The sequence below is a fragment of the Glycine max genome, chromosome 4 (assembly GCF_000004515.6).
Source record: "Glycine max cultivar Williams 82 chromosome 4, Glycine_max_v4.0, whole genome shotgun sequence".
NCBI classification, from domain to species: Eukaryota; Viridiplantae; Streptophyta; class Magnoliopsida; order Fabales; family Fabaceae; genus Glycine; species Glycine max.
In genome coordinates this window covers 45658838-45680494 of record NC_016091.4, presented here as the reverse complement: position 1 = coordinate 45680494, position 21657 = coordinate 45658838, and the positions used below count along the sequence as shown (strand labels likewise).

Below are 21657 nucleotides of genomic sequence, written 5' to 3'. Positions count from 1 at the left end.
ATTTTCAATTGATATATAAGTATTTGATTTCTAGCTTATGAAAGAAGGATTTTATAATTTTATATGCTGAAGTGAAAAATTGTGCATGAGTTGATTTTTCAGTGAAGTTATTTTTTTTTTCTTTCTAAAACTTATAAAAGACTAAATATTTTTCCTAAATTTATCCGTAATCTCAAATTACATCATATTTAATTACTCTGTATTGTTCCATAATTTTTCAATTTTTTTCAATGATAATGAATTGTGTCAGCGGTTACTATTATATTGAAATCAATGAAAAGTTAGAAAGATGACTATGATGGAGAGAAATTAACAAAATTGGTGCTTTTTTTCAATTAAAGCAATTTTGATTTTTTTTAAAAATTGTTATAAATTTAAGAATGTTAACTAATTTTAACAAACTTATTTAATATTTGTGAATTATTTTTAAAAAATTATAATAATAAAATATAGAGGAACGTTTCGTGGTCTTGCAAACTGGGGAGTTTGCTTCCTGCACCTCCTATTATTTGAAAAAATATGCAAACAGACAAATATGTCCCTCACCATCACAACGTACATTTCTGAAATGCACAGATCATGCAATCTGTGTAGAAGGATCTTTTCTGGAATGCATTGTGGATCTTTTCTTAACTTTGTAGTAAAAGTCTAATTAAATCTAATAATATTAAGAAAGATAAATTTTTAATTAGTCAAAGCACATTAATAATTAATTCAACCTCCCCTTCTTAATTATTCTGAGGTCACTTGATCCAACAATCTGGAATACATTTTTAGATTGTCTTGACCAATTATGGATCAAATGATCTGGAATAATGTAAGTCAATCCAAAAATGTGTTCCAAATTGACTAGTCTGTAAGTTATTATAATATTATGGATCAGTCAATTTGGAATACATTTTGAGATTGACTTACATTATTTTAGATAATTTGATCCGTATATAAGAACAAATCTGGATTATCTGATCTGGATTTATGTTATTTCTTCTTATCATTTAATTTGGAATTGTCATCACATAATTCTAGATTTATTGATATGAGCTTATTAGAAAATGAAAAAAAAAATTGGATCAACAAATCCGGATTGGTATAAGAACAAATCCTAATTGTTTAATTCGAAATTATGTTATTTTTTTAATCATTTAATCTGATATTGTTATTACACAATTCCAGATTGATTGATCTGGACTTATTAGGAAAAAAAATGGATCAATAAATCCAGATTTGTATAAGAACAAATCTGGATTGTCTGATTTGGAAATGATGTTATTTTTTTGAATCATTTAATCCAAAATTGTTATTATATAATTCTAGATTTATTGATCTGAACCTATCCTAAGACTTGGTTTTCTAAAATCAATTTCCTGATAAGTCAATCTAGTTATAGGTGGAACATCCTAAACTAAGACAAGTATAAAACAAAGCTAAAAATAACTCACATGTGCAAGTGAACCTGGGAAATGAAAATGCTTACACGGAATGAACAAGTGAAGAAGAAAATGTTTCAGGCATGGAGAAATGAGGAAGAGAAGGTATGGACAAGTGAGGAAGACAAAGATACTATGGCCATTTGAAAAATTTAGAGGTGCAGGAAGGAAACAGGAAGGTGCAGGAAGCATAAGCCTGCAAACTGACCACACATCGATAGGCCTGTAATGCTTGATCAGAAATTGGGGTTTGGCCCATCTGACCCTGTAATAACCACTTTTGTCGGTTTTGAGCCCATTGGCCCGTCCTTACATCGTAAGGCTAAAATTTCTCTGCATCGGAAAAATAAATGCCTCTTTCCTTTTTCTTTTACTTCTTTAAAAAAAAAAAAAAACTATTCAAAAGTAGAAGGTAAAGCATTGCTTTGATATGGAGTATGTAGTATGGTTTCTTAAGTAAGGTTTAAGGATTGCTTTGATATGGAGTATGTAGTACGGTTTCTTAAGTAAGGTTTAAGGTTAGTTTTATGGATGAAAAAATATAGTTAATAAGATATATCTTATTGAAAGTAAATTAGTCAGGTTTTATTTAATAAATATTAGTTCTCAAAAGTTAATAAATATTTCATATACTTATGATGATGACAAAAAGAAATATGTACTAATGAGATTGAATCTAACAGAAGGAATGCATCTCCTATAATGTGATGGATGAATTAAAGTTTAATTCTATATTTGAAAGAAGTACTTATATTTAGTGTTAGATAATATTTTGAAGATAATTTTTAAAAGAGAATAAGAAAGAAAAAAGGTTAAAGCGTGTGGCAGTAGTATCACTTTGATGTGCACTCTTTGATCACAAACAAGCACCGACAGACAGCAAGGTTATATAGCCTTGGTCGTTATGTAAGAAAAATGCCATTTTCTTTTGTTATTTTCTCGTTTCACGGGTCACAACAATTTACATCTTAATATTTCCATATGGAACTGATTTTCAGTAGTGTCTGGTGTTGCCCAAATGATGCCAAAATTTTCATGCAAATTAAAAATAAACAAAAGAAAAATACACGTTTCTCTTCATATGCATGAATCCCTTTGTTCATGCTCGATTTGCCTCGGGCTCAATATAAAATGTTAGCATCCCTCAAGTCTATACAACATCTTCCCTTGTGCCCTTAAACGCGTGGATGTTGCCACTTTCCACTTTCCAAAGCCTTGTTTTTTTTTTTAATTATTATTTTAGTGATATACTACATATGAAAGTTGTATATGCAATTTAATAAGTATTTTTATTAGTGTTAATTAAGTTAAGATAAAACTATTTAATTAATATATAATGTGGTATAATTATATGGGAAATGAATAAATTGTGATAATGACTTGGATCTCTTAATCAAATGATTTAAAATTTTTTAAGTATAAAATAAATTATATTAAAAAAATGTCTTGTGCGTATTTATAATCTCCAATAATTAAGATTAATCATATTTTTGACAATAATTAGTTCGTATAGTATCATGTTTAGAAAAAATAAATTATACGGACAAGGAATAAAGTTTTGTTATTTACTGGCTTACTTATTTTATTATTAATCCATGGTGATAAGTTTCAGGTTGATTTCGGCGTTGGCACTCATCATCATTACGTTGAAATGTTTTGCTATACCAGCTCAGCAGAATTTGTCTTCCTTCATCACGAGAGACACAACTTTGTCATTTAATTAATTATTAATTTCACTTGTTAATTTGTACATGCCTATAATATAATACAATATAATTCCGTTACTTGCTATTGGATACGAATTAATGTGTTTAATAGCAGGTGAAAAAGAAATAATTTTTCTCACAAGAAAATACAAGTTAAAAGCCACAAATTAAAGATTATTCTAATGGATATGAATTTAACTCGTATTTCATGAGAAGGTAAATTTAAATCTCACTGCTAACGTGAAGATTTTATTGGGTGATATATGAGAAAGTATAAAAAGACAAAGAAGATTAAAGTATTCAGAGCCAAAATATATAAGTACCCATACAAAGATTCATGTACTTCAGATTCCTCCAATTCTAGCATTCTAATAGTTCTAACCCACCTCATTTTATTTGGTCTCGTGAACCCAACTCTCTCTATATAACATCAAGTAGGTGACAAAATTCTTCTCCAATCCAATCACATGCATTATGTAAACGTCAGGAAATAAACAAATTATTTAAATTTAATTAAAATAATACTAAATTCTATTGTAATATTTATTTTTTATAAATTTTCTTACTTATTGAAATATTAAATATATTTTTAGAATGTTAAAGACATTCACTTTTTCATTTAATACTTTATATAATATTGAACAGTTAATAAAAATAATAAAAGAATTAATATAACATTAAGAGTTTTTTGACCAAATAACATTAAGATTTAAGACTCTTAAAATTACAAAATAGAGCAGCACGGCCATTTAGTGCAAATGAAACATTAACCAAGTTCAACCTATGACAATTATTAATTGGCCATGTCATAATCATATACTATAACTCAAACTTTTGTAAATGATCAACATTTTTCGTGATCACAAAACTAAAACCAGCATCATCGTTGTTTTGGAATTTAGGCTACGTAATCACATCGAGATGATTCTGTACCAGAAACAAATAATAAAGCCTATATCTTGTTCATGACTTCATATAATGTCCAGAAATAACCAGAAATAAGAAGTACAGAAGTGGACATCATGTGAATCTGTGATCCCACTATGATAGTGGCAGAGCTAGTGCTGGTGTAAACTGTATAAACTATTCAAAAAGAAAAGAAATGAAGCTAAGCGTCAATAAGTGGTGCTAGCTTTATGTTTGAATGTTTAAAGGTGAATGAAATTGAATTAAATGAAATGAAATAGAAAATTAACATCATTAATTTATTATTTAGATATTTTATGTTAGGGAGACAAAAAAACACTATTCTATCTCGTATTTAAAATTGAGAAAGAGAAAAAGAGATATATATTAAATAAAACCAAATAGTATATATGTAAAAAATGAAAAGACTTTTAGTAAAAATTGAACTCATAACCTCTTATATTTAAAGATAAAATATTAAATTATTAAAACACATTTTTAAATTAGATTTATAAACAGTATTTTATATATATCATTTGTTAAGAGTTATTAATTATTTTAAATTTTAAAATTTATAAATTAAGAAAATATTTAATATATAAATTTTTTAGTTTTTATTTTATATCATTTAATATTTTTTTGAATAGTTTACATATTTTCATTTTAATTTTACCAATTTCTAATTAAATTTCATAAATTAATATATAAATTATTTTGTAAATTTATTTTAATATCCTGATTACTTTTACTCTAATTATATAAATCAATATAATTAGATCAATTAATATATAAATTATACAAATTATGTAAATTTATTTTAATATGTAAATTATTTTTATTCTAATTATATAAATTAATAAAATTTTAATATTTTTTTAAAAAACAAACATGTTAATATTTTTGTTTTAACTATAAAAAATTATTTAGTAAATAAGTTTTTTAATACTAATTATATAAATCCAGAAAATTAGATAAACTGATATGTAAATTATTTTTTGTAATTTATAAAAATTATTTACATTTATTTTTATATATAAATAATACAAATTTTTATTTTAATTATAAAAATTAATAAATTTTAATTTTTTAGATTATTTAAATATTATTTTAAATTTACATAATTTTTATAAAGTACATAAAATAATATTTTTAAATAATCTATATATTAGTTTATGTATTTTTTTAAAAATTATAAGAAAATAAGAAAAAAATTGTTATTTATATTAAAACAAAATTTTATGATAAAAAATGCTTGTAAAATTTAATATTAAATATATTTAAATATTAAATATTTATTTTAATTTAAAAAAATTTATAATTAAAAAAATTAACAACTCTTAACTAATCATACATGTAAAATAGTATTTATAAAATTAATTAAACAAAACAATTATTTTAAGAGTTTATTACTTTATCTTTAAGTAAAAAGTCATGAGTTCAACTCTTATTAATTTTCTTTTCACTTTATTTAATTTTTTGTCACGTATCCTTATATATAATTAATTAAGGTTTAAAGTTTGAGTTTAATATAAAAAACTATGATTGAAAAATGAAACATTGCTAATGATTTGTTTGGCTGGAAAAAAATAGAAAGGATGGAGGGAAAAATAGAGAGAAAATAATGTGGGTCTCATACCTCCTACATTTTTAATATATTTAAAATGAATTAATTTTAATATTCATATATTTTTTAAAATATTATATTTATTAAATGTGAATATAATTAAATTAAATGATATGATTAAATATTATTATACTCATTAAATATAAAACATTTACTAAATTTTTATTAAATGTAACAATTAATTAAAGAAGTTAAATATGAAACTAAAATTAAATTCAACATTTAATACTTATGTTCAAATTATATATATAGATATATATCAATTAATAAAACTTGATATCCTGATTTATTTTTCATATTTTATAGACATCTTCCCTTAATTGGCAATGTACCCTCCTCTCCCACTATTGTATATCCACTTTTCTTTTTCTTTCTTTTTTTTTTCCTATTTTATACTTTAGCTGCATTTTATAATTATTTTTATTTTCTATTCAATCTTTATTATCTCCCTTATTCTTTTAACTTCTCTTTTGTTTTTATATTTACTTAAAAAAATCTAAATACAAGCACGAAATGCCTTTTTTTTTTTTCCTTCCTTTTCACAAGTATATTACAGAGAAATTCCTATTTAATTAGTCATACTAGTCTAGTGCCGAAAGTGGACGTAATAAAGTAACTCAAACTGATCCCGAAAAACGAAAAACTAAACTGACCGCGCGAAAAAGGAGCACGTAAGAACGCAAAATAATCACAAAACGACACTTTTCATTCACATTCCATTAATTGCGTTACTTTTTTGAGTGAGCGAGACAAAGCACAAAACCACAACCAGAACCTTCTCTTTCTTCTTCTTCTTCTGTGTTCTGCTACCACTATCTATATATGAACATGAATCTATCTAAACACTAACACAGTAACTAAAAACTTTCCCTGAAACTGCAGATAATATCTTGCTGCCAATGTGCACTGTTTCCGCATTCACCATTCACTTATTCATTCCACATTCAGTGTTGAATTAAAAAAAAAAAGCATTTTGGAATTACCAACCCATTTGGTAAAAGACCCCATCTTTGATTGAAAGAATGGGAAGTAGCAAACCCAAATCCTCCATTCTCATGTTTGTTGTGTTCCTTTGTGTTTTTGCAACAGCACAACGACAGCAACCTATAAAAACCGTTGTTGTTTTGGTCATGGAGAACCGTTCCTTTGACCACATGCTGGGGTGGATGAAAGAGAGCATCAACACATTAATCAATGGGGTCACAGGAGATGAATGCAACCCGGTTTCCACCAAAAGTCCAAGGAAGGATTCAATTTGCTTCACCGATGATGCAGAGTTCGTGGATCCTGATCCGGGGCATTCATTTGAGGATGTTTTGCAACAGGTATTCGGTTCCGGTTCCGGTTCGATCCCTTCCATGAATGGATTTGTGGAACAAGCATTGTCTATGTCTCCCAACCTCTCTGAGACTGTCATGAAAGGGTTTAAACCGGACTCTGTGCCGATTTATGCTGCTTTGGTTAAGGAATTTGCTGTTTTTGACAGGTGGTTTTCTTCAATTCCTGGTCCAACACAACCCAATAGGCTTTTTGTGTACTCAGCAACCTCTCATGGTTCAACAAGTCATATCAAGAGGCAGTTAGCAAAAGGGTATCCTCAAAAAACCATCTTTGATTCTCTGCATGAGAATGGCCTAGACTTTGGGATTTACTTTCAGAACATACCCACAACTCTGTTCTATAGGAATCTGAGGAAATTGAAGTACATATGGAAGTTCCATCAGTATGATTTGAAGTTCAAGAGGGATGCTAGAGATGGGAAGCTTCCACCCTTGACTGTGATTGAGCCTAGGTACTTTGACTTGAAGGGCATACCCGCGAACGATGACCACCCGTCTCATGATGTTGCACATGGGCAAATGCTGGTTAAGGAGGTTTATGAGGCTCTAAGAGCAAGTCCTCAGTGGAATGAAACACTTTTCATCATTACATATGATGAACATGGTGGATTTTTTGATCATGTGAAGACCCCTTTTGTCAACATTCCTAATCCAGATGGGAACACTGGACCTGCTCCCTATTTCTTCAAGTTTGATAGGTTAGGGGTTCGGGTGCCAACTATTATGGTCTCTCCTTGGATCAAGAAAGGGACTGGTAAGCTCAAAATCCACATTGTTTATCCTTTTTTAGCTTATACTCTTTGGTTAAAGCAATTATACATATTTTTTATGGTAGAGATGTCAGACAATTGTGTCCAATACTTCTTCTGTCATGAGAACTATGGCATGTTTTTATTCTATCGGATACTGCATTAACTTTTCTGGGACCGTTGTCCTTTCTGCTCATCGGTATTCCGGTGCCATCACTTTGACAGATAGCCTTGAGCCCTTGACTTTGAGTTGCATTTAGTTGGTTGATTTTTCCTTTCTAGAGCCTACAAGACCGTGTTTGTCTCTTTCCTTGTGTTTTGAGTAGAGTAAGGATTAAGGATTAAGGATTGTTGTTTTCTAGTCAAATTTAGTATACAAACTACACATTAATTTTGAGCAATGTGGTTATAGTGGCTTTGGTTTACCTAATCTTATTGAGTGCATTTGTTAGATTCTAAAGCTTCAACCTGCTTTTTATTGGTTTGACATGCATACCAATTTTAATTTACTACTTGGTCCGGTTTCTCAGTGATAAGTGGCGCCAAAGGACCTGCTGAAAACTCAGAATTTGAGCACTCTTCAATTCCTGCAACCATAAAGAAGATGTTCAACCTTTCTGCTAACTTTTTGACTCACAGAGATGCATGGGCTGGGACCTTTGAGCATGTTGTTGGGGATTTAAGTTCACCCAGAACAGATTGCCCAGGTATCGAATCCCCTCCTTATGTCAACTAGTTGAATTCCTCAATAATAATACACTTAAATAGAATTACAACAAAGAGGAATAGACTTCGAGCATGTTAGATTCGCTTCTCACTTTTAAGTTTTAAAAACTGTTTTCTAAAACAATTTCACTCTAATCACCAATCAATTTCTCATCTAAAATCTATCAAATTTCAGAAACAGCTGAAAGATGTTTTCTTATCTTCTATTTTCGTTTTGTTCAAGCTCTCTTTCAGTTTTGCTATGTTTTGTGGTTTGCACCACCCTCTACTACTTGTCTGAGTAACCTTGTTTAATTGCATTTTATAGTTTTTGAAATAGAAATCAAACACACCATTCAACAACTTGGACTAAGAAACTTCCCCAATAAAAACCTTATTATGTGTAACAAAGTATTAAGACAGGCTTATATGCGTATTCCAGTGACTTTGCCGGATGTGACACCTCTAAGGAGCACTGAAGCAAAAGAAAATGCTGGCCTTTCTGAGTTTCAGAGTGAGGTAGTTCAATTGGCAGCTGTTCTTAATGGGGATCATTTCTTGAGCAGTTTCCCTGATGAAATGAGCAAGAAGATGAGTGTGAAGGAAGCTCATGAGTACGTGCGAGGAGCTGTTTCGAGATTCATAAGAGCCAGCAAAGAGGCCATCAAGTTAGGGGCGGATGAGTCTGCTATTGTGGATATGAGATCCTCTCTCACTACTAGATCTTCAGTTCATAATTAATACAAAACAAAACTCAAACAGAAAAGAGAAAAGAAAGTTGTGTGGCTATCTCTGCATATCTAATTATTATAGTTTTTAGGTTGTCTGATAATTCTTATGCTAGATTTTGTTAGGTTTTTGAAAGTGAAATGCAGCAGAATGGAGTGTTTGATAGAAGGTCGCGCAAGGAAGGGAAGTCTCTCAAGTCTCAAGGTCTCCGTTTGCAAAAATTTAAGGATTTTTTAAAAAAAAAAAAGAGAATGATGGTTTGGCTAGTGAGTAATTTCGAAATGGAAAACTCCAATGCTGTTGTACAAATTACAAACTCAATATATAAATGTAGCTCCATAATTTTGTTTTTAATTGCTTGTATTCTTATTTGAATTTCTTGAATGAAAATGCATCAGTTTGCTTCATAAAATTTCCTTTCTTTTTGGTAAATCATTTTGTTTTCACTACTGTGTAATAAATTGGCGATGGCCATTCTGGAAGGATAGACAAAGGAAGCGCATTACCTCTTTCACCAACTGAAAAATTTAGTTCCAATGTGATGTCAGAGATTCAACTAATAGCAGTGTGAAGTTTTTTTTTTTTTTTTTATAAATTTGTTTGATCTGGTATATTACAGTCTGAATGAACCATGAATTAAATCCAACAAAAGTATTGGACAAAATTAAAAAGAACAAAAAACTCCTTCACCCCGATACCGAAGAAGAAAGAATGAAATGCCAAGGATAGTTCAACTTAAAAACTGAACTATGAATCATTTCAATTCTATTTTTTATTCAAAATAGTTCAATTTTTTTTAACAGCCCTACATAACACATAGCAGTGTGTTTACGAGCCCACTTCCCTCATAGAGGAGAAATGTAGTACATGGTAAGAACGGAGTATTTGCAGTATACTCAATCCACAAGGCAGTGGATAGTTATCATTAAAATGTGAAAGGTCACACATATTCTGGACGAATAATACTATTTATTCTACAACATGCAGAACTACAGTAAAAAATGACACCAGATCATGACCGGAACTCCTGCCACTGAACATTGAAAAACAAGCAGGTTGTCAAGCCACGTTTGGAAATTTGTAAATTTTAGAATTGGAAAGCGAAGAAAATTGCAAGGAATGCTTTTTCCAGTCAGTCCTGGACAACTGGACTCTGTTTTTCATTTTTAAATTCAAAGGGGAGGAAGAGTGGAGGGTCCACTCCCCGTTCCTATCTTTTTCTCCTTTCAATTGGCAGACAAACTTTTAAAAATACCTTGAACAACAAGATACTGATCCATTTACTTATCATTCAATCTTTAATTCCTAAATAAAGAAGTGGAAAATACTTTTCACATTTCCATTGTAACCACCTTCCAATTCCATTCCAAATATTCCTCAACCAAATACATAGATCTGAAACATAAAATAATACAGAGTATTCGGCTAAGCAGCAAGCTATAAACAAAAATAGGTGAACAAGATCTATTTTCATCTTCAGACCAAATACAGGCACCCTTCTCTAAACTTCAAAAGAAAACTATTTGTTACAATTTCTGACGACCAAATCAATGATTCCATCAAATTGTTGTTAAAGATTGGCAGGCTGCTATTTTATAAAATTTATGTGAAAGATCTACAAAATACAAGTCCATTACAACCTCTCATCATTAGAGACATCTCTGAAACCATAGGATGGGAATGTGTTGAGATCAACTGATGCAACTTCATGCGGAAAATATCAAGCATTATTACCATTTACTGTACTCTGCATCCGTTTTCCGTTTTTTGGTACCACTCTACAAATTTAAGTACTCGTCCAAAACTTCAGGTTGAAAAAGGACTCTGCCATGTTGATATATCAGTGATAAGATCACGCAATTGATCTATGAGTGTCTTCAAGTGCAAGTTCTTGTTGGCAAGCTCCTACATTTATAAGCAGAAGTTCAATGTTTACCACTGATATAATTAAAAAAAAAAAAAGAAGATAGCCTATCAACCACTTCAGTCCAGAACCTAAATATTGTTGCCAAATTAAAGACCCATTTGTGCATTTTTTTTCCTTCTTAAGATAAAGTGTTTTTCTAATCAACAAGTTCAAAGATTTACCACAAAAATGACAACTAAAAACCTATTTTACTGTTTTTCTAAGAATTTAGAAATAGTAGCACCATAAAAAAAGCTTGAAAATAGAGTTGTATTTTATAATATAATTATTTTTTAAAGCTGATACCAATGGGGTCAAAAATTGTTTCAGAAACAGGCTAAAAACCAAAAGCCCATAATAAGAATGTCATTACTCATTTGAAGTTTAGAGAAGGGTGCCTGTATTTGGTCTGGAAGTGTTTCTGAATTCCAACAAACTCTGAGCCTCAAACAACAATTTCAAAGCTCCGCCTTTGTATAGAACATCATAAAAGAATAGAATAGAGATTAATACATTAATAAAAGCCTAGTTCAAACCTACCCTTCTTAGAGATGAGGCTCGCTCCTCCAACTTATCGATTTCAGCTTCATCTGCAGGGCTAGCAGCTGAACCGGCATCAAATGTTTTTTCCTGTAACACTAACCACATTAGTTTAACCAGGAAACAAAAGCTTCACTTGACAAAATTTAGTCATAAAGCTCACAAAGATGTACAGAAAAGAAAAAGAATGTGAGTGTCTACCAATCTCCTTTACACATCAATTTACACTCTCTACTCCAACCATCAATAACTTCGAATTCCAGTTGATGGTACCACAATATAGCAGAATCATGTTTTGCAAATTATGAATTTTTAGAAAGTGATTTATCCCAGTCCGTTTGATATCCTTTATGAATCATTTTCTTTTACTCCAACCATCAATAACTTTGAATTCCAGTTGAGGGTACCACAATATAGCAGAATCATATCTAGGATATGTGGTGGGGTCATTGCTTGGTTTTAATCATGTTTGGAGGGTGGTATAAGGTGCCTTGCACTTATGTATAAGTCACCAGCAGTACCTCTGGTGCTGCTGTTTCTCTGATTAATAAAATATACTATATTTGCTGCCTTCCAAAAAAAAATATAGCAGAATCATGTTTTGCAAATTATGAATTTTTAGAAAGTGATTTATCCCAGTCAGTTTGATATCCCCTTATATACTGTGTAATATTTCAAGGATGTGTTTGTAATTAAGTTTTTCATATAAAGCTCATCCCTGATTTTTTTTCACCCCCATTTTTAAAACAACATCGAATTGAACCTTATGAGTTTGTATCATCTTTTACCTTCTCTGAAAGATATCCAAGGAATTAAAATTAAAAATTCACAATCCATTAGCTAAAAATCTGGTTACTTGTTATTCCAGGGGTTTAAGTAATAAAACATGGTCAAATAGATGGCCAAAAGTCATTAACTAAGCCACTTAAAGCTGCAGTCAGCTCTGGAACACTAACAAAGGTGTATGCATTAGATTTTTCATACTCTTCATTATATCAGTGAAGCACCATGAGTTAAAGTTGCGTGGTTCAAAACTCGGCAATTTGACCCCCTATACTTACAAAACTGTGGCTTAAATTTAATCTCTTGTTTGGCATGTGCAGAAATCCCTGTATGGAGTCAATAGGCATGATTTGGTAAGTTCAAGAAGTTGAGTTGCGGACTTTTGAATGACAATATGTATGCTTGTTATACCGTTGGAGCACACTGAATGTGAATCCACAGTGCGACATGGATTCACATTCAACGTGCTTTGAAATGCGTGATAGCCCCAAAACACACACTAAATGATGTTTCTGCAATTGACCTATAGTTGACAGGAGTTCCTTACATTTTAGCCACTATACATATTGAAGGACAGTTCATTTTTTAGGATTATATTTCTGAACTCTGAAACTAAAGCCGTTTCAGATTTCCATTCAAGGAGGTGGACTCCTCCCAATACTGCCTGCCTATTGTCCTTTGCTATAACCACCACATTTCAGTTTAAACCCCTGGTGCCAACAAGGCGCTGCCTTGGCGTCAATGAATGTTGGAATAACCAAAAAGTGATAGGTACCAATCTTAAGATGGAAGATCTTCGTTTTTATAATGTATCCAATGAATATGCGTGAGAACAATTGACAACCACAACACATCCTAAATATCAAGAGTTGGGTTTTCAAAAGTGTTTAATATTGGTGCAATAGCGCCGTTGTGACACAGCAGCCAGGGGCCACTACAGTGCTCACGATTGAAGAGTGCATCAATGTTACGGCCGCTTTTAAGCAGAAACAGCATGGATTGCAGCAGGACCGCTGCAACTCTCAGATTCCAAAAAAACCTTCTTAGTAAGGTATTTCAAGAGTTTTCGGGGAAAAAAACACAGCAAAAAGGGGTGAGACCTGCATCCGTTCACATTTCTTCTCTCTCAACCCTCTTATCTTATCTTTTATCTCTCTGGCGACAAGACCTGCAGCCTCCATGTCCCTGGCTCAGACAATACCTACTCCAGCTGCCTCTGGTTAGACCTGTTACCTCTGTCTTTTGTTGGTATTTACTTGTATGGTTTATTTAAGACACATATGGCTTTTGTTTGTGGTATGACAACTATGAATTTATATTGTTAATTATGAATGTCAAGAATTTTTAGTAAAATTTATCGTTGAGAATTTATACGTTTATAGTATACATTATATAATCTGTATAAAAAATTTCAGAATAGCAGTCATCCCACTATAGCATTTTTGGGATCAGCCGCTACATGCTGCTATCCGTGATTGACAACATTGATCAAGAGCAAGCAATGAAATATAAAAGCACAATTGATGCACAAGAATTATACTAGACACAAAAGTCAAAACAAATATCTTATGACAGGGAACCCAATTCAATAAAAAATTTATGTTAAGGCGTCTGACTTTGAGTACAAAAATCAGGAACACTACTCAAGAAATTACATGCCTTTCACTGATCAAAAGCTGGTAGAAATAATGCAAAATGATAAAAAAGAATCCTTTGACAGGATCGTTCTTCGCATTTAATATGTAAACTAAATGCAGACAGTAGAAAAATTCGATCTCATATTCAATAATAAGTGAAGTATTTGAGTTAAAACTCAAGTATTTCATACTGAAGGAAATTTCCTCCATTTCTACTGCTAGATTTTTGAAATCTTTTCAGATCTCAATCCAAACAAAGTTGGACTGACTACACCGATTCACAATCCAATCCATTGGATCATCCTTTCATATTAACACCTCATTTATCACTGCTCTCACCCTCTCACAGTTCAAAACAGTTTATTGCATTTATTTTTTGGCGCATACTAACCTACCAAGAGTTCACAAAATCTACGAATCAACAAAATTAATTGACTGATGAAAACATTTAACCAAACTGAACACATTTCAGAAAATTAGGTACCTTCTGGGAGGTAGGAATGGCAGTGAGAATGGTGCGAAGCGCGGTGACGGCCTTCTTGTATCGGGCGCGGGCCTCTTCGAGGGCGCCTCCGGCGGCGGCAGAGGCGGCACTGGCGTCGGCGTGGTGGTTGGAGTTGTCGGAAGTGGCGTCGGCATTGGGGGAGGTGGAGGGAGAGGTAGACCATAAAACGGGGTTGCAGAGCTCGTCGTTCATGGAAGAGAGGATCTGGAAAGCGTTCTCTATGGTTTCTTCCAAGTACTCCTGCCCTTCCATCGCCAACTCCTGCGTCGTTTTGGACCCAGACATCGTGCCGTTCACAGATTGTTCTTCTTCCATTCTAAGCGCCAAAACGTCGTTGAGATTCAGAAATCGTAAAACCCTAAACCTTTTGAAGATTGAAAATACTACCAAAGAGGCCAGCGATAGATAGAAACACAAGCTCGCAACAAAGAACGGCGAAAAATAAATAAATAAAAACGTCGATTATTTTTTGACCTATACATAAAAATAAATAAATAAAAACGTTGATATCAACTTTCTTAAATTTTGACCTATACATAAAATTCTCTATTATTTTTATATTTCTTTTTTCTTTAAAAACCTATGAAGAAATTGAAGATCAGGTATAAAGGTAGTCCATGAAAATATGGATTGGATTTCATTTAATATTAATTTTGTTCCTATGTGTTTTATTTTGGTTCATTGGAGTTTTTCTTTTTGCTTAATCAAATTGTTTTTTTCTATAAGTTTATTATACTAATTTTTTTATAGGTAAATGTTAGTATGTTAGTTTTGGTAACATCAATTGAGAGATTTAAGTTTATGATTTCTCATTTTCTGTTTTCTTTTATTTTTTTATCATTAAGTTAATCTTATATCTCTAGATTATTATACTAATTTTATTGATTCATGAATAAAAAATGTAACAAAGATATGATAAGAGATTATACTTGGAATAACTTATAATCTATATTATGGTTATGTTCGACAAAGCATTTCAATTCGTTTTTAACTTTTTTACTAACTGAAAAGATTGTTTGATTATTTGATAAACAATTTTTTTTTAATAACTTCTTAGTAGTTTCTAGTGTTTTTTGAAACACTAATTGAAATAACATTTTTTAAAACATTGGCTTCTAAATTTTTATACTTTTTTATTTTTATTCTTAATATATTTATCCAATTTCCTAATTATCCTTTTAAAATAAATTATGATTTTATTATTTTTTTTATCATTTTACACTTTTTAGTTACTTCAACAACTAATTTTATCGAATACTTATAGCTTAATAAAATAGTTTTTTAGCTTCTAGTTACAACTAACTTTCTTGTTTTTAGCTAGTCTTGTTAACCATAGCCTACAAGTTTTTTTTCTTATACTATAAGACTATATGTTCGACAGGATATTTTAATTAACTTTTAATTTTTTTTACTAGCTGAAAATTTGTTTGAATATTTAGCAAAAAAAAGCTTTTTTAATAGCTTTTAGCATATTTTTATATGCTATTTGAATTAACGTTTTTTTTAAATGATAGCTTTCAACTTTTGATTTTTATATTTTCTTTCATTTTTATCCTTAATATATTTATCAAATTTTTTAATTATTATTTTTAAATAAATCATAATTTTATTATTTTTCTGTTATTTTATACTTTTCAGCTACGTCACCTATTAGTTTTATCCAATAGTTATATTTTAATAAAATAGTTTTTCCAGTCTTTAACTATCAATTACTTTTTCAAACTTTCAGTTAACTTTTTAGCTTTTAATTAACTTTTTAGTTAATTTTATCGAATAAAACCTATGTCATTTCCAAAATAAATTAGATGGTGGGGATCCTAACTTAAATTTTGAAAAAGTTTTTCTTTGAAAAAATAAACTATTTTTAAGAAGCTGAAAATTTGAAGTTTATGATTACTTTCCAACAACTTATTTTTTCTTTCAACTATTTTTATACTTTTTTACTATGTAAAAGCTGATTTTTTTCATCCAAATAAAAATAATTATTTTCAAATTACTTTTCCGCAAACTTATCCAAACAAAATTTGATTATAATTAAATAATTTAATTTTCATAGCCGTCGCAAATACACCTTAAAAATTAAACTGAAACCTAAATTTTGTATAAGGAATTAAAATTCAATTTTATCATTGTTTTAGATTACTCTCTCCGGAACAACCTTTGACTCGTTGAACCTCTGAGAAAGGATCAACTTCCAAAGGCTGGAATTAACTTTGGTGCTTGAGAGGTAAGTAAAACTAGAAAGAGAATGATGGAGCAAAGGTAATAGAGGGTGGAGAATGAGTCTGATGAGTCTTCTACCTCCTCTTGCTGCTGCTTCTTACACAAACACAGTTCCTAAACTGAAAACTCACAGTCCAAACCTTGTACTTGGACAAAGGGTCCTACCTAATCTCCTCTCATTGGCCCTTGCTGTAACCTTAGCCTCTCCTTTACCTTCATATGCAATCCCATCCCTTAATTCTCAATCCCCTCCAATCTCTTTCACCACTCCTTTTTCTCAATCCAAGAACTTGGAGCTTGGACTAGAAAATGGGTATGTAAATTGTAAACATTCTTCATGGCTTGCCCCTTGCTGTAACCTTAACTTGGGAGCATATAGTATATTATGTATCATATATAATGTTGTTTCTTATAGAAATGGATTGCATGCTTGATAATAATACAACTGTTTATTATTAACAATATTTTCTGGGTACCACTTCTCTTGCAGAAAAATTAGACCTTGCCCATCAATCAATCCAGGTTGTATATCAACAAATCCCAAGTCATCATCTTTTGCGTTTCCTTGGCTTATTCCCTCAAATTCCTTGGACGATGCAATTCAGGTTTCTAAAGCATTCCTCAAAAGTCAAAAGTGTCCTATATTTTCATTATCTCTATTTGGACTGTTTATAATTTTCTTCGTCTGCTTGTTTCATGTGGGTTATGTCTAGACATTCCTTAGGTACATTTCCTATGTTTTCTAACTTTATAATTTTTTTTTTTCATTTTCCAGAAACTACGTGAAGCAATCCTAAAGACCCAGAAAAATGTGAAATTTCAGCCTGTGGAAGATAGCCCAGATGGTAATACAAGCTTAGTGCAACCTGATTTGTTCGGTTTTAGATCCGTTTAGAAATAATAGCAAACTAGCAACAGAATTAGGAACTTATAGGGATGCCAACTAAATAATAAATATAGAAGAAAAGGGAGAGCTGCATTTTTATCAGATTGTGGAACTAGAATGAGGATGGATAGATTATATCTTAGATTTTAAATGATTGCATCCAAGTCGGGCCAACTTTTTAAAAGAATAACAAAATTCCTATCTTGCATGCCGCCGGGCATAACTTCACTTTACAAAAATTAATATGCAGGTCAATATCTACAAGCTGAAGTTGATGGAGGATTTGGTAGAGATGTTATTGAGTTTCTGGTGAAAGGTGATGTGGTTGCATACAGGTGTGTGGCAATGAAAGTGACTTATGTGTACCCTTTCACTACTGCATTAGGAGATTCAAAGGGTCAAGAAGCAAGACTGAAGCAAATTAATGACCACTTGGGATGGTATGCTCCAAGTTTTGATTCCATGGAGGAATAGTGTTGTTTCGTTTCATTCTTTTGTTGGTTCAGTTCTTTGATTGGTGCCTATCTGAATCCTTAATGCCTTTAATGTTGAATTTTGCCTCATTATGTTCAATTTTATGGATTTTGCAATTTAAATGCTCAAAAGTTTTAGACTCACCACGGTAGTTTTTTTATCCATTATTCTATCTGTTAGTTTCTACAACCGTTTGCATTAGCTTTACTGCATTTTGCCTAGCCTAATTGTGTGGTAATTGCCTTAGAGCAGCAGGGAAATATACTATAGATATGTTATTCACCAAATTTACTTAAGGTAAAAAAGACTCAGAAAAATTGGAAAATATAGCAATAATGGTTGTTATGTCCAGCCAAAAGTAAAAACATTAAATTCAGCACTGTAAATGGTGGAAATTTCTCCACCTGTGAAGGAAGTTTCACAGAGAGAGGTGAAAATCTATATAGGCTTAGGGGTGCATATCTTTGAAAAATTGCACTGAATTGAAAACATGGTGCGACAATTTTTTGATGCTTTCACACTTGCATTCTGCTTCTATAGTGCCTCCAGGAGATGAAAAGGCAGTAGAAGCTGAATCAAAAAACAAGACTTTTTGAGAGAAGTGAAAGCTTCTGAAAGTTTGAAAGTTAGTTATAAGTAAATCTTGAGTGTGAGAAAAATAAACCAACTTGAGTATCATTTCTATGACTTCTTTCATGGTTCTGCAGAAGTGTAGTATTTGAATAGATGTGGGTCTCGTACTATATTTTTGTTTTTCTTATGTGAAAGAGTTCAGAGAGGATGCTGTTATTAACCATCAATATAGTGAAATATTTTTCAGAGTTTGTCTCGTGGTTTTTCCTTGGTATCAGGTGGTTTTCATGTTAAATGTTAGTGTTCTTTTGCGGCTCAAGATCTATTTTATTAAATATGAGTTATTGTTTGTCAGACTCTTCTGAAATGTTGATTTACACTTGCAAATTCGCTTGTTGAGCTCAAGAATTGTACACCCTCCCCTTAGTTTGAGGCTATGTTTAGTTTCAACTTTCAACCTAAATGAGAGAGCTTCTACAAATTAGCTAATGTATAAGCCAATTTTATTGATTCTTGAATTGTTGTTCCTGCACCTGACATTCACAAGGCAGGAGTGGCCATAAGTTTTTGTACATGTAAAATATTTAAAAAACACGGCATCTTATAATTTGGCTCCTTCAAGAATTTGATGTTAGCTTCACCTGGAGAGTACTTATTCTTTCATTATTTGATTCTTTGAAGTATGTGATTTATGTTGAATTTCAGTTGTAACATTTTAGCTTCAACTTGGGAGTGGTTCTTAGTTCTTACTTCTTATATCCTTATTCGGTTCATTGACTTAACTATTTGAAGTTCGTTGAATTTCAATGATAATAGTTTTCTTATGAGTATTTCATTTAATATTTAATATATGTATCAAGTAAAAAAAAATGTGATTTTTAAATGACATGAATTTGATTTGAATTTAATTTCAGTCAATTTTTTTTGTTGACCATGATATTAATAAAAAGTTGTCCCCACTAACGGTGGGTATTTATTTCATATCTAAGGATTAACCAGTCTTTGAATCCTAGATTACTTAACTAAGGAATAGGAGTCACTACAACTTGTGTTAAGTGTTGTTGGTCGCGTGTTCTTTAAATAAATACAAAGAAGATTGTTGTTTTCCTTTATGTCATGTAATTGTTTGCTTGTCCTTTATTTTATTTTTGATGTTTTGTTTTTCTTTTTTATATCATTGCAAAACAACATAACTTATACACAATTTATATAATGCGAGTCAGTCAAGTATGTTGGTTTAGTGAACTTGATTGAGTCACTTTTTTTTTAATATAAAAATAGATGAATTAAACCTAATCACATAAGAGGTGTATTTAGATAATTTTACCCGTAACTACTTGTAAGAAAAGAAAAAGATAAAATATATTAGTTTTTCTCATATGTTAAAATTAACTTAGGTATTTTAATTTTTGAAGAAATTAAATATGAAAACTCTATAAAAATTAACTGCATAAGTTATTTTTAATTTTTAATTTATTAAAGAATTTCAATTCATTTTATTTTCTCATTTTCTTCTCTTATAAATGTTCATAAAAAGAAGTTTTTCCAATTAAAACCAAGTTATAATTGATCTAGTACGTTACCCAAACCAACTATTCAACCAATTTACTAGTTTACCAGTCTTTGGTCCAAGTTTAATAAGTATGAAATTTTTTATTATTATTTAAAGACATTAAGAATTACTTAAATATTAATTTAATCTGATATATAAATTTCAAAGATAAGTGTCACAAAATGAGAAAATACTTAATTAAGTAAAACAAAAATTCTACAAAGTTTCTCTGACTTTTCAAAACGATGATTCAAAATTATTACGTAGAAATGAGGCAGTATTTGATAGTTTTCCATTCAAATATGTATTTTTAATGCGCTTATCAACATCAGTAACATATTACATATGTCATTGTAGCCTATTCCATTTTTGCAAAACATTTTTCTTACGAATTGAGTTAGATTAAATTTTTTTGATAAGTAGTCCTTTATGGCCCCACATTAATAACTTTCAATCTCATTATGATCTATTTTCAACAAAAGACGTGATATTTTTGAAATTCCAACGCCTTTAATGACATCTTCGAAACTTTTTATCATATCTTTTTCTTGGTGGAAAGCGAAGGAAAATGATATAATAATATCTTCATGAAAGTACAAAACTGCCATCAATGGTATCGACATAGACCTTCAAATATCTAATGGCTTGAAAGTAATTTCAAGGGATTTTTTTAAATTAATGGGCTGATATTTTCATCTTTACAAAATGCGGATTGAAATTTTGGGCATTGACGACGATGGATAGTGCCAGCGCATTAATTTGGTTTGGAGCACAAAAAGTACACACTAAGAATCAAAATCATAGAGTGAAAAAAAAATTGAGATAAAACTGAATTAAAATGTAAAATATGAATTTCATCTTATTTTATTGTTTTTTTTTTCTGTTTTCCTTAAACTCAAACAAACAAACCCTTAAAGCTGGCTCCTTTATTAAAGTCATTTTTCATACTTAATTTTGCTTCCTTTATTAAAGTCATTTTTCATACTCAAACAATTCTTATTCTCGTTGTTATTCCATTTTTGAACGTAATCAAATAAATATTTAATTACGTATTTTAAACTGCGTATGACTTTGATCTCTAAATTTTTAGTTACCTAATTTTATCCTTTTATTTTTTATATTAAGTAAAAAAATGATCATTTTATTAATTTCTTCTATTTTTATTCAAATTTTTGTTAACTTGATTCAATTAATTTGAGTTTTTTTATTATAAAAAAACAGTTATTAAATTCTTCTTTAATGTCAGCAAGACACTTTTTCCCTGTTCTTGAAACAGTAATTTTCCGGTTACTTGTGTAATATTTTATTTTATTATAAAACAAAGATTTTCTAAGGCAGTTTTCATTCTTACCAGAAAATTTTGCCGGCTCAAAAACTTTCACATACAAAAAG

General features: G+C 30.6%; 3 protein-coding genes across 3 annotated transcripts; 2 read left to right on the top strand and 1 right to left on the bottom strand.

Moving 5' to 3' along the window:
- Window positions 1-6393: 6393 nt before the first annotated feature.
- Window positions 6394-9593, top strand: LOC100786332 (non-specific phospholipase C6). The gene is made up of 3 exons (XM_003523105.5): window positions 6394-7757; window positions 8283-8459; window positions 8900-9593. The coding sequence occupies exons 1-3, from the start codon at window positions 6686-6688 to the stop codon at window positions 9196-9198; spliced, it is 1548 nt and encodes a 515-aa protein (XP_003523153.1). The 5' UTR covers window positions 6394-6685; the 3' UTR covers window positions 9199-9593.
- Window positions 9594-10522: 929 nt separating this feature from the next.
- LOC100788627 (mediator of RNA polymerase II transcription subunit 30) lies at window positions 10523-15039 on the bottom strand. Its single transcript, XM_003522389.5, has 3 exons — window positions 14537-15039; window positions 11633-11722; window positions 10523-11091 (listed from the first exon to the last, which is right to left on the bottom strand). The coding sequence occupies exons 1-3, from the start codon at window positions 14870-14872 to the stop codon at window positions 10993-10995; spliced, it is 525 nt and encodes a 174-aa protein (XP_003522437.2). The 5' UTR covers window positions 14873-15039; the 3' UTR covers window positions 10523-10992.
- Window positions 15040-16687: 1648 nt separating this feature from the next.
- LOC100785278 (thylakoid lumenal 17.9 kDa protein, chloroplastic) lies at window positions 16688-18283 on the top strand. Its single transcript, XM_003523103.5, has 4 exons — window positions 16688-17093; window positions 17271-17385; window positions 17556-17625; window positions 17917-18283. Exons 1-4 carry the CDS (start codon window positions 16837-16839, stop codon window positions 18138-18140), a joined length of 666 nt encoding a protein of 221 aa, XP_003523151.1. The 5' UTR covers window positions 16688-16836; the 3' UTR covers window positions 18141-18283.
- The last annotated feature ends 3374 nt before the right edge of the window (window positions 18284-21657 follow it).

Bases quoted from the DNA above. Each gene is read 5' to 3' on its own strand.
- LOC100786332 (XM_003523105.5), top strand. From the start codon at position 6,686: ATGGGAAGTAGCAAACCCAAATCCTCCATTCTCATGTTTGTTGTGTTC. The intron at 7,758-8,282 runs GTAAGCTCAAAA...CCGGTTTCTCAG, and splicing joins TTGGATCAAGAAAGGGACTG to TGATAAGTGGCGCCAAAGGA. The intron at 8,460-8,899 runs GTATCGAATCCC...TGCGTATTCCAG, and splicing joins ACCCAGAACAGATTGCCCAG to TGACTTTGCCGGATGTGACA.
- LOC100788627 (XM_003522389.5), bottom strand. From the start codon at position 14,872: ATGGAAGAAGAACAATCTGTGAACGGCACGATGTCTGGGTCCAAAACG. The intron at 11,723-14,536 runs GTACCTAATTTT...TTAGTGTTACAG, and splicing joins CCATTCCTACCTCCCAGAAG to GAAAAAACATTTGATGCCGG. The intron at 11,092-11,632 runs GTAGGTTTGAAC...TTATAAATGTAG, and splicing joins GAGCCTCATCTCTAAGAAGG to GAGCTTGCCAACAAGAACTT.
- LOC100785278 (XM_003523103.5), top strand. From the start codon at position 16,837: ATGAGTCTGATGAGTCTTCTACCTCCTCTTGCTGCTGCTTCTTACACA. The intron at 17,094-17,270 runs GTATGTAAATTG...CTTCTCTTGCAG, and splicing joins GAGCTTGGACTAGAAAATGG to AAAAATTAGACCTTGCCCAT. The intron at 17,386-17,555 runs GTTTCTAAAGCA...TTCATTTTCCAG, and splicing joins CCTTGGACGATGCAATTCAG to AAACTACGTGAAGCAATCCT.